Source organism: Mobula birostris, chromosome 22, assembly GCF_030028105.1.
Source record: "Mobula birostris isolate sMobBir1 chromosome 22, sMobBir1.hap1, whole genome shotgun sequence".
NCBI lineage: Eukaryota > Metazoa > Chordata > Chondrichthyes > Myliobatiformes > Myliobatidae > Mobula > Mobula birostris.
The window spans coordinates 16,040,503-16,053,735 of record NC_092391.1 but is presented as its reverse complement, the minus strand read 5'-3'; the positions used below and the strand labels follow the sequence as shown (position 1 = coordinate 16,053,735).

General features: G+C 37.8%; 1 protein-coding gene across 2 annotated transcripts in view; it reads right to left on the bottom strand.

Moving 5' to 3' along the window:
- The window catches only part of med27 (mediator complex subunit 27), a 279,537-nt gene that overhangs the window by 90,595 nt on the left and 175,709 nt on the right, over nt 1-13,233 (bottom strand). For both annotated transcript variants that reach the window (XM_072240110.1, XM_072240112.1), the window contains exon 4: nt 10,210-10,303. In XM_072240110.1, the coding sequence (XP_072096211.1) occupies nt 10,210-10,303 (94 nt within the window). The remainder of the gene's footprint in view (nt 1-10,209; nt 10,304-13,233) is intronic.

Genomic DNA, 13,233 nt, shown 5'->3' with positions numbered 1-13,233 from the left:
TCAACTAAAACCAGCTCATTCTATAATACGTACACAGTCTCAGAACAAAGCACAATGTTCAATGAATCTGAATCCTTTATCATACATCAGTTTTCCTACCATGCATTTACTATCATTTCACCAATTTATATCACATTTTCCTTTCACGGCCTCAGTTCTCTAAGTGGCTCCCATATTGTTTCAATGGTTAACTGTCAGATTCAAAAAAATGGTTAAACAAAAGGGGAAGGGTTTGTATTAGCTATTTGTTCACATTGACATTAAGGACCAGCTCAAAGTTGGAGTCAAGCTGAACCTTGTGAATAGTTTAAACATATTCACAGTGAACCACAAATGATCTCGTCTCATCACTTTAATCAATAGCTGCACGCAGCTGACTTCAAGTTCTTTCACCCCTTTCCTCCATTCATTCTGTTTACAGATTTATGTCAGAATCAATTTGAAGCAGTTTGAATTTATAACTCTGGTATTGGCCTTTCTGTAAAAGATGACAACTGTATTATCAATTCCTATTGAAAACACTAGAAATTCACAACAAAAAGATAAATTGTAAACCTTGACATTAAACACCAAAATTTCATTAGAAGATTAAATTTCAGTTCAGTTGTTATTCTTAGCTCCAATAACCTGGACTTTTCACCTCTACGTTTAGTGCAATTACCCTGATATTAACAATACAAGAAACATAGGCACATTGAAGCTTTTACTCACTGAAGAAAGGATTAGTATAGTTTCTGTTAGACTTTTCATCATTCTCTGATTTTGTCCAAATTAATGTCTATTGCTGAACCTTATAATAATGATCTCTTTCACTTAAGATTAGACTGGCTACTTCTCCGAGGATTGTCACCTTGCATAGTGGAGAGGCTTGTCAGTTCCTGAAATCCAAAGAGCAATGGCATCTGGAGTTTGGTCAGCTGGCACTTAGCTCCTGGTAGGGTCACCCATGGCAGTAGGGTCAAGGGGGAAGTTCCAAACAAAGATTGTCCAACCAAGACCTCAGATTCTTGATTGGTCAGGGCATGACGGGATACGGGAAGAAGTCAGGAGATTGGGGCTGACAGGAAAATTGAATCAGCCATGATGAATGGCAGAGCAGACTCAGTGGACCAAATGGCCTAATTCTGCTCCTATATCTTATGGTCTCAGTGGTGGAGCTGGTGGAAGATGATTTTTTTTTTGAATAGCCCTTAACTCAGGAAAGGAGTTATCAGGGCACTATATTCTTGTTTTTACGAGGCTGAGTTGCTAGCTCGACGCTCAACCTGACTTGGATTCGAACTCGGAAACCTTCGCTCCAGAGTCCGGCGCTGATATTATTGCGCCAAGCGGGACAGGTGGAAGATGATGACACATCACAACGGCAGTGAAGGCAGATGAAGAGTGTCCAGTTTTTTTGTATCCTAATCCGTCAAGGACAATGTGGTGGTGGCTGCCTATGTATTAGTCTCCCCATGTTAAATAAAACCACACATAGGTGTTCTCCATTAAGGGAATTCCCCCCTAACACCCCGGATTAAGTCCCATGGCAATCAGCAAGTACTGAAGGGGGGAGGATTGTGAGGTCTGGAAAACTCCTTCCACACTGCATGTGGATCCCAAATCAGCCTCTCTAGCCACTTGAGAACCCACCAATAGACAACCCTTAGGAGAACATCAGACTCGATTCGAGTCATCACACTAATAATAGACTAGCTATGGACAATAACATTCACTTGGCCCAGTGCTCACACTTTAATATGTGCATGTGTGACATGACACAAACAAAACTGTCCACATTTGCTCTATGTGGGTAACACTGCACTGATAATTTAAGCAGCCAAGACATGTCGAACAGGCACCTAAATACCGGGGGAAACTCAAGAGATGGAGAATTAAGCCACAGGCCCATAAGCTAACAGTCAATTATCCTTTAAAATAATGCTACATGATTTCTGAAGGTCTCTTCCTGTAGCAAGATCAACCTTTAACCAAACTAAGGGCAAGTATTGACCTGGTCCACAAACAAGTTAGGAACCATCAGTACAAAGACACTAAGTCTGACCTCTGCAAACTCCTTAGTGAAGTACAGTACCAATCAGCATCATAACCCAGAGGCAATCACAAGTGACTCACAAACATCCAACTCAATGCATGGAGATGCATCATTTGAATCATTCAGTCTACCCCACAGCCTGGTATGCAGTTACAGATTGTTTGTTTGAGCATTCACCAAGCAACATTTGTTCTAGGATATTCCAGCAAATTAAGAAAAACCCAATACATTTCCATCCACCAGGAACTCAGTAATGGCCCTCATTATCAATTAGAGTTATGCCAGCCCAGGGCACACGTGCTTAAACTTCAAAAATAAAACCTTTAATCTTGATGTATAAAGGAAAAATTATAACTCTCAACTGTGCAGTTGTGGTCACAAGGAATATATCACAACTCCCAACCCAGATTCAACCGCAAAGAGAAATTCACAGCAGCCAATTAACCTGCTTCTATGCATGTACCTGTATTTGGAAAGTGCAGAAAACCCAAAGGGAGATCAAAGGGAGAATGTGCAAATTCCATGCTAACAGCACTGGAAGTGAGGAATGAACCTGGTCACTGGAGCTGTGAGGCAGCAGCTCTACTAGCTGCTTAAATTTCATAAGTTCCTCATATCATAATCATGCACTTCAAACACTTCCTTCTAATGTAAAATATCCTGGATGCAAACACAGATATGCAAATATCATCAAAACGCCTTGTTTATCTCTAATTAATGACTCAACAGCTCTTACACAAACATTTTGATATTTAACGTACTTGAGAAATAGGAAATCATTCTTTTCTGGTTGCACACCTTTTCAAAACTACAAATCCAACCACTTAAGTGAAGACTTGCACTTTGCTTGGAAACTGACAGAATAATTAATGGAGCAATTGGTAGAACTATTTATTGTGCACTAGGTAGAATACAATTCCATTTTACATATTTAGATACCAATATAGCATACTGACAAGAGCAAATGCAGTAAATACAATTCAAACTGCAAAGACTATTCCAACAACAGTTTCTTGGAAAGTATGATCTTTTTCTTGACAAAGTACAAGTATGTACTTGTATGGTATAGAACTTGCCTGGCAGCCTCCTTAGAAATACCAGTTAGCACTATTCCAGATCTATTGCAATTTCTACAACATCATTTCAAATAAACTTAATTAAACTCTTCCAAAAAATGTAGAACATAGTAAGAACTGACAATAACAATTGACTCTGACATAAACCCTGCCTTATTTGATCACCTTTGTCACCTCCTCAAAAAACTCTATCAAGACATGAACTAATCTTAATGAGCAGCCAGAGAAAGTAGTTGAGACAGATACAATGACAATTAAAAAGCATTTGTGTAAGTCCAAGTTCAAATTCAATTTATTGTCATTCAACTGTACACATGTATATCACCAATCGAAACAACGTTCCTCTGCATCAGGTGCACAACACAATACATATAACTCACACACATTTAACAACAAATTATTACCAAAAGTAAATAAACAAATAGTAAAGTGTATTTACAAAACAAGTTAAAAAGTAAACAGTATTAACTCTACTGATGCTTCATGTGTGATGAGACCTGGGTGGTGGCATGAAGTTCAGTAGTCTTACAGACTGGGGGAAGAAACTGCTTCCCATTCTAACAGTTCTTATCCTAATGCTACGGTACCTCCTACCTGATGGCAGGGGTTCAAAGAGATTGTTGGATGGATGGGAGGGATCATTGATAATACTAATGGGGCCTATGTATGCAACACTCCTGACAAATATCTCAGATGTGTAGAAGAGAAACTTTGATGATCCTCTCAGCAGTCCTTGCAATCTTTTGTAGGGAGCTGCAGTCAGATGCCTTGTAATTCCAGTACCAAACTGTCAGGACACTCGATGATGCTCCTGTAAAACTTGATCAGAAAGTTTTAGGGTGGGCGATGGAAGAACTTTACTTGCTTCAATCTCCTCAGGAAGCAGAGATGCTGCTGTGCTTTCCTGACCAATGAGGTGCCGTTGATGGACCAAGTGAGATCATCCATTATGTGCACTCCCTGAAACTTGGTGCTCCTAATTCTCTCCACAGAGGAGCTGTGTATGTGCAGTGAGGAGTGGTCAGCTCACACCATCCTAAAGTCCACAATCTTGGTCTTGTTCATGTTGAGACTCTACCAGCCTCATCGTCTCTTTACGCCACCTCGTCATCATTGTTGATGAGGCCAAACATGTATAGGAAGGAAAGGTTTAGAAGGATATTAGATAAATACAGACAAATGGGACTATCTTAGGTAGCCACTTTGTGTGGCATGGATAATTTGAGCCAAAGGGGCTTTGTCTGTGCTATATTACTCTATGACCTTATAATGTATATAAGAAATGCTGAGAAGTATGAGTATAGTGAGAATAAAGGATATTAGTTTTTGAAAAAGCAGTATGAGGGAAAATAGTGACACTGAAAGCTGATAAATCCCAAAGACCCAATGATCAACATGCCAGAATTTTGATAAAAGCTGACTATAGAGACAGTGATGCATCTGATATCATCTTTCAAAATTCTACAGATTCTAGAACAGTTCTTGGAGATTAGAGGGTAGTAATCATGACACCACTACTTAAGAAAGAGACTGAAGCAGAAGACAAGAATCAAGTTTATTATCCTGAATTTATAAATAAGGATATGATGACAGAAAATAGGATTAAGCAGAATGATTTATGACAAGAACATCAGATTTGACTTCCATTGAAAGATGGGACCAGGAAGAATAAAGAACCAGTGGGTGGTGTAGTTAAGATTTTTAGGCAGCTTTTAAAAAGGCCTCATGCAGAAGCTTGGCCAGGAAGGTTGGAGTTCCTGGAACTGGGGTATTGCAGCATTTGACTGAGGATCTAATGTCATATTTCCAAACTTGTTGAGGATATAAAACTGAGTGGGACTGTGAGCAGGCACTAGGTTATAAAGGGATTTCAAGCAAACATGGATAAGCAAGGTGAGTGAACAAGATGTCAGATTGAACATAATGTGGAAAAATTTGTTCCTTTCAGTACATAAAACAGAAAAATATTTTTTTAAATGATGACAATGTTACACTCAAAGGATATATGACTGAAAGCTAATATAGATGTGCAGCAATCAGTCATAAAGGAAAATTTTCTGATAATGCTTATTTACGCAAGAATTTGAAAACAGAAGTAAAGAGGTCTAACAAAGAGGACCATAGACAGACTGCACTTGGAGTATTCTAAACAGTTTTGATTGTCTTACGTTCAATAGATATATTTTGCATATAGGAACCGCAATGAAGATTCACTAGACTGCTTCCTGAGATGGAAGATATGTCATATGAGGAGAGATTGAATACACTTGTCTCTAGAGTTTAGGAGCATGAGAGGTGACTTCAGTGAAATAAAATACTAATGTGTCTCTGGCTAAGAAATCTAGAACAATAGGGCATTTTTCTCAGAAAAATGGGGGTAGGGCATTTTAGACTAAGATGTGCAGGGGTGTCTTCATTTAGTGATGGTAAATCTGTAGAATTCTCTTCCCTATGTTCATTCGAATCAGAGCTTAATAATCAGGGATTTAAATGACATAAGGATACTGTATCTGAGACAGAAGATCAGCCATGATCTTGATCAGGGGTCCCCAACCCTTTTCACACAGCGGACCGGTTTAATGTTGACAATATTCTTGTGGACTGGCCGACAGGGTTGGGGGGGGAAGGTGTTCAAGTACGGTTGCTAACTTTCTCACTCCCAAATCCCAAATAAGGGACAAAAGCAGCAGTCAAATACGGGTCACTTATGTTTACTCCGAGAAAGACTACCATGACCATGATGAAGCCTTGCGTGGGCACCTGTGTGCGCATGCGTGACGTGCGCATGCGTGTACATGTCGATTTTTTTCTACAAATCGGTTTTGGCTTGATCTTCCCGATTCTGTTAAGTGAAACTACACTGTACATACATTATTTCTACTTTATATAGGCTATGTATTTATCATATCATTCCTGCTTTTACTATATGTTAGTGTTATTTTAGGCTTTATGTGCTATTTGGTATGATTTGGTAGGTTATTTCAAGTTCAACAGTGCGTGACAGGGAATGAGGAAAGGTGCAGCTGACTCATATCATTTCATATTGCCAAATCATATTGTTTCCTCGCGGCCCGGTGGTTGGGGACCACTGATCTTGATGAATGGCAATGCAGACTTAAAAGGCCAGATGGGCTAGATCTGCTCTTAACTTTTACTCGTCTTGTATAAGACATAACATAAAATAATTAACCTACAGTTCAATTTATGCAGATCAAAGGTGTCACTATAGCACACAAAATATGCTTTTTATTGTTTAAGAGTGACATTTAAACAGCAATACTGAATACACTCAGATCTGCAGCTGGATCTTCAACTTCCTCACAGACAGGACCCAGGCTGTAAAAATAGGAGACAAGCTCTCCTCTACAATCACTCTGAGCACCGGTGCCCCACAAAGCTGTGTACTCAGCCCCCTGCTGTACTCACTGTATACCCATGATTGAGTAGCCAAGTTTCCATCGAACTCAATATATAAGTTTGCTGATGACACAACAATTGTAGGCCGTATCTCGGGTAATGATGAGTTTGAGTACAGAGAGGAAATTAAGAACCCGGTGACATGGTGCAAAGACAATAACCTATCCCTCAACTTCAGCAAGACAAAGGAATTGGTTGTTGACTTCAGAAGGCGTAGCGAACCGCACAACCCAATTTACATTGGCAGTGTGCAAGTGGAACAGATAAAAAGCTTTAAGTTCCTCGGGGTCAATATCACAAATGACCTGACTTAGTCCAACCAAGCAGAGTCCACTGCCAAGAAGGCCCATCAGCGCCTTTATTTCCTGAGGAAACTGAAGAAATTTGGCCTGTCCCCTAAAACCCTCACTAACTTTTATAGATGCACTGTAGAAAGCATTCTTCTAGGGTGTATCACAACCTGGTATGGAAGTTGCCCTGTCCAAGACCAGAAGAAGCTGCAGAAGATCATGAACACGGTGCAGCACATCACACAAACCAATCTTCCGTCCTTGGACTCACTTTACACCGCACGCTGTTGAAGCAGTGCTGCCAGGATAATCAAGGACACGACCCACCCAGCCAACACACTTTTCATCCCTCTTCCATCAGGGAGAAGGCTCAGGAACTTGAAGACTTGTACGGCCAGATTTGGGAACAGCTTCTTTCCAACTGTGATAAGATTGCTGAACAGATCCTGACCCGGATCTGGGCCGTACCTTCCAAATATCTGGACCTGCCTCTCGTTTTTTTTGCACTACCTTACTTTCCATCTTTCTATTTTCTATTTATGATTTACAATTTAAATTTTTAATACTTACTATCGATTTGTAATCAAGGGAGCAGGAAGCACGGAATCAAATATCGCTGTGATGATTGTATGTTCTAGTATCAATCGTTTGGCGACAATAAAGTATAAAGTATTATCCCATGTAATTTAGGAAAGAAATTCTGAAGTTCAAGAAATAGAAAGATTTATCAAAGACATGTAACAGGAAAGAATTATTTTCACAAAAGGTATATCCACAAATATTTTACACTGAACAGTACATAACAACTAGTGTTGCCTTTTTCTGCTGCATGCCACAATACCCTTGTTAATCTTATATTATCCAACCTCAGACAATTTTACAAAAGAAACGCTGAAGAAGCTTGATCTTGACAATTATATATTTAGCCATCCTTGTATAACTAAGTTATTTAAAAGTTGGATGAAGAAGAAGACTGAGTAAAATCATGATTCCCCATATAACACCTTTGCCTGAATGAACAATGTTGAATTAGTTCTGGAAGAGTACTCCAAACATCTCTTTGGAGATAAAAATCAAGTTCTGACATTGAGGCTCATTTTGCGAGTCTGCTTATACTTGTACATAATTTGCCCAATTAGCATAATAGCATTTTGAGTGGGGGGTCGGGGGGAAGCCAATCTCTGTAGTTGTACGGCATGTGGCTATGTTAATAGGCAAATGTCAGTATAAAGCAAAGGAATGGAGGAATTAGCTCTTCATATGTACAAGTCTGTTCCGCTAAAGGAGTCAGAAACATTTACTATAGAATACAATTTATACTGATATCAAAATTTTATGTAAAAAAGTTTGACTATTTTCATTTCAATTCTTCCTTGATCGTCCATATTCATTTTTGGTCCTGTTTAGACCAGGATTATTCACCAATTAAACCAATTCACTGGACTATTAATTTGCTAATCTCATAGATTTGTCCAGTTTTGCTCATTTTCGTTATTAATTAGAATGTTTTCATCCACAATGCCAGTTTCATGAAATAGTCACAAAAAAATTTCAATTTTATAACTCAGGGAGAGACAAATTAAGTCTTAGAAGATATGGAATTAAGCTGAGAGGGGAGAAAGTTAAAGGAGATCTGAGAGGCAAGTTTTTCTCACACTGTGGGTGGTGAATACCAGAAGCAGAGGAGGTAGTGGAGGCAGATACAAATTCACCTTTAAAAAAGGCATTTGGACAGGTACTTAGACAGGAAAGGAGTAGACAGTACAGGCAATGAAGGTAAATAGGATTAAAGTAGACAGGCAGGACAAGGTAGGCAAAAGGGCTTGTTTCAGAGCAATCTATTTCTCTAGTTCTAGTTGAGAACATATTACAGATTCCTTTATATATTTAACCATAAGTGAGACAGGACAAAAATAATTTTCTTTGGGCTAATAGCAATCACATGAAAAATCCTCTTTGAAGTCTCCTAAATGGGCTTCAATGCAACACAACTTCATAGCAGGATTACCTAAGATTAGGAACTTAATGAATTGGTGAATGGAACTTGTATTGCACATTCTGCCTTAAATGACTCTATGCTCTTGCAAAGAAGAAAAATATGTTTACAATATCTTGCTGCATGATCACTAAGTGCTCATATAGTCCCCACTTGTTAAACATTTTCTTGATTTTTATTCTCACTAGTATTCACTGGTTATTTGAGAAGCACATTATTCACAATGTAGATATCAACTCAAGCAGCGATAATGCTAATAGCTTTTATCGATAATGTGTGCCCTTGCTTTGCTATTTTCAGTTCTCCATTTCTCCATCTAACTGCACTTCAAAAGCATTCAATAGATCTCCTTTGACCCAGAAATGACTAGATCAAGAAGTAGTCTACTATATCAGTTTCATTGCTTTTCAAAGCTTTGGTCTTTATTTGTTTGCAGAGAAAACAGACAAAATTTTACCTCAAATATATTTCACTTTAATGTATAATACTGGTCTGTGGACTTCTAAAATAAAAACACAAGTCATTCCTGTAACGTGCTGAAGAAACTAATCCTGTAGAAGTAATACTGAATGTATATTTTAAAATAAAATGTGTATACAATGCATGTGAAAAACATAAACAGCGCAGGTCATCACACTGAAAGTTGTTTTCCTTATTATGCACAATACAAACTTGTTAAGTAAAACTAGGAGGAGATCTTTTTAATCTATATTTCACGCTCGATTTAACAAGCCTGCAAATTGGGATTTATAATCTGCTTCTATGTATATTTAGGCCCAACTCTGATGTTTTGCTGTTATAGAACTGAATCATCAAATAATAAAACAAAATGGTTATTTGGCCCATCCCCTACCTGCACTGGCTTTATGGAAGGTATCAAATTAAATCCTCTCTGATTCTTTATCCCCATAATACTGCAAAATTTTTTCATACATCCAATAACATTTTGCAAATTAGCATGAACACCACATAAGGTAACAGACTCTACATCACCATAATTCCTTTACCTAACGAAGTAAGTTGCCAGCAAAATATATTCAAAATAGAATTACAAACAAGAGAAAATCTGCAGATACTGAAATCCAAGCAACACACACAAAATGCTGGAGGAACTCAGCAGGCCAGGCGGCATCTACGGAAAAGAATACAGTCGACGTGTCAGTCCGAGACTCTTCAGCAAGATGCCAATTTTGCTTGATAACTTTTTGTGAAGTTTAAATTTTGTTGAAAATGAAATCTTTCCGTTCTCAATACTGAATCCTACAATCCAAACATTTCAAGCCTCCATTCAATAATAAAATGGAAGACGATGGAAGGAGCAAATCACAAAAATACAATATTAGATGCATTTTAATGCCTGGCCCCATCCCACCGGCATCAGTATGAAGATCTTACCAGTAGCACAGCAGATGAACCATTTGGTCTGGATAACTGAAGGGACATGTCAGGAAACATTCGATCAATCCGTGCAATAACATCATCTACATATCTGCATGAAAAACAAAATAAATTGAATATAGCAAGAAACTTATTTAACCATTTTTCAAAAACTAAGGTACAAATTATAAGATTAGTAAAAGATGTTACCACTGAAAACACAAAGAATAGAGACAAGTATACTAATATAGACTAGGCAGTTTCTTGGCTGTTAAGCAATAAAACTAAAAACTTTCACTGTGAAACAACACAACGTTACCAACTGCACAGCCACACATCTCAAATTTCGAAGGGGAAATTCACAACTATTATATTGCAAAATAGAAGATGCACGCAATCTTTCGGAGCTTTTCTAGTCTTAAATCTAGATTTTAGCAGCAGCCATTTCTCAAATTACTTTCATAAGCAAGTCCCAAATCCCAAAGCTTTCAAGTGTCTCAGCACTAACCTTGACATCAAGGCTAACTCTCAGTAATGTATGCAGGAGAATGAACAGATATTCTTTCCATCAATTATCTTAGCTGCTGAAAATATACTTTGCCTCCATAGTCTCCTTTCCTTTATTAAGTGGTGAAAACTTCCACATTGTTTAATTTTAAATCATTAAGCAAATGCATTAACAAAATATGAATTGAATATAATACATATCAAAAATTATTGATTACAAATATGTTTGTACACTACTGTGCAAAAATCTTAGGCACATATATATAGCGATAGTGCCTCAGATTTTAGCACAGTACAGTATTGGTCAACATGGAGCAGAGAGCGAGTTTGTAAGTCTGACAGGAACAAAGGATGTTGTGAATAGCAAGGGTGGAGTGTTGTGGGAGGGGTATGGGACAGGTGGCAGAGAAGGAGTGCCAGAGGAGAGAGGTGGTGTGGATGCAGACAAACCCAGCCCTGAGACACCAGGTAAGGCCACCTGATTCCAAACAATTGCTTTATTGAGCATTGCAGAATGTCTCTCTGGTGCTTTCTGCTCCCTCCCCTCTCTCGCCCCCTTTTCCCAGCCATGATTCTCCTTTCCCTGTCCCTTCCCACATTCAGTCCACAATAGAGACCTGTATCAGAATCGGCTTTATCATCACTCACCTACATTATGAAATTTGTTTTTATTTTGCAGCAGTACAGTGCATATACAAAATTCCTACAGTACTTAATTAATTAACAGGAAGACGAGATGTATTTCAACTATGGAATAATAGACATTCCAACTTCTGTTAGGAAAAACAACATGCTATGCCAGTGGTATATTCTCTTTTCTGGAAATAAAAATTAAATGTAACTGAGAAAAGACAGTAATAATAATCTTTAATTTACCAGGTTCATTTGTCTTTAATTTACCAGGTTCATTTGTGAAATACTGGGCAATGCTGTGACCATGATAATCTACCTTTTATTGAACCATTGGCAAGCAAACTTATTGTTCAATCTTTTATACAAAGTCCCTACGTTATAACAATAAACACTCAAAAAAATTCACCAATTGCCAAATGATTGGTAAGTCCTAAATTTGAAAAATGCCGTATATACATACAAAATTCTTCTCTTTTATGAAGTAGTTCTCATTAATTTAGGCTGAGTGTTAAATTTACACATAAAAGGAAGTCCAAAGTAAAACTGAACCTTTCGATGTTCAAAGGTTCCAATCAGACCCAATACCTTTAAATATGCCTCATCTATAGGCGCAATTGATTTCATTCATCTTATCCCTCATTTACGAACTTCTGCTGTTTTATTGAAGTAATTAGGCTACTGAGAAGAAAAACTTGGCAGTCAGACCCTTTGATGTGTAACTCAACTCACTGTTATAAACCCTACTAATAATAATTGTACAGGATATGCCAGTGAGAGTAGCTTTCATTGTCATTCCATCAATTATTATCGAAACATTACTTCACACTTCAGATTAATGTCAATTTTTCAAATATATTCTCTTTTTATCATACAATACATATTACAATTTCACCCACATTCACCCCAAACTACCCTTCAAATTAGCAAGTAAAAAAGCTTTGACATATTAGTAAGTATTCTTGAATATATGAAGCAAAAGTAATTTATGCAGAATATTTTGGTGACTGACATACAGCAAGGATTTTAATTAACTGCCTAGTTAGAAGATTAATGAACGGATTTTGCTCACAGTGATAAGAGCAATAGCTCTTGCCCCTGACCTTGAAGAAAAATACCCATTAAGGTCTTGTGATCTCTGGCATACATGCACCCCTTTCCAGTATTGGTTATCAGCTCAAGGGTTTCTCTACAACCGAGCAGCACTGCTGCCATCAACCTGCCCGAGCATGGTACACACTAAAAAATTCTCATGGTCTACAAGCCAGAAAATAATGAGCAGATTTTATCATTCACATTTAATAATCTTACAGAAGTGACATAAAGATTAGTATATATATCCAGGGTTAAGATGAAGAAGTTGAAACATCACAAAATAGATTTATTAAAAGTGGAAAAAAATTAAAAGACATCACTTTTGAAATATTTATGAGGCAATTATCATCCACATATAAAAAGTAGCCTTTTTTCTTACACTAGAGGTTTTAATTATTGCCTGGCATGCTATTAGAACATCACATCTCATCCAAAAATGCATGAATTATCAGGCTCATTTTTAAAAAGAGCAATAATATTTCATAAACGCTGTTTATACTGAAGACATTTAGAGAAACAAGGAATCACTGAAAGCAACAGCAGGCTTTCTGTTCCAATTTTGTTCACCACACCATAGGCAAGATACAGTTGCATTGGAGAGGAAATTCATCAGGATGTTGCCTAGATTGGAGGGCCTTAATTATGGTGAGATGTACTCAAGGAAATGCACAAATACCCATCCCCCTTCCAACTTAGTTCAAACACTTCCCAGCAGCTCTAGCAAACCTACCCACAAGGACACTGGTCTCTCATAAATTCAGGTATAGCCTGACCTTTTGTACAAGTTACATCTTCCCCAGAAGAAATCCC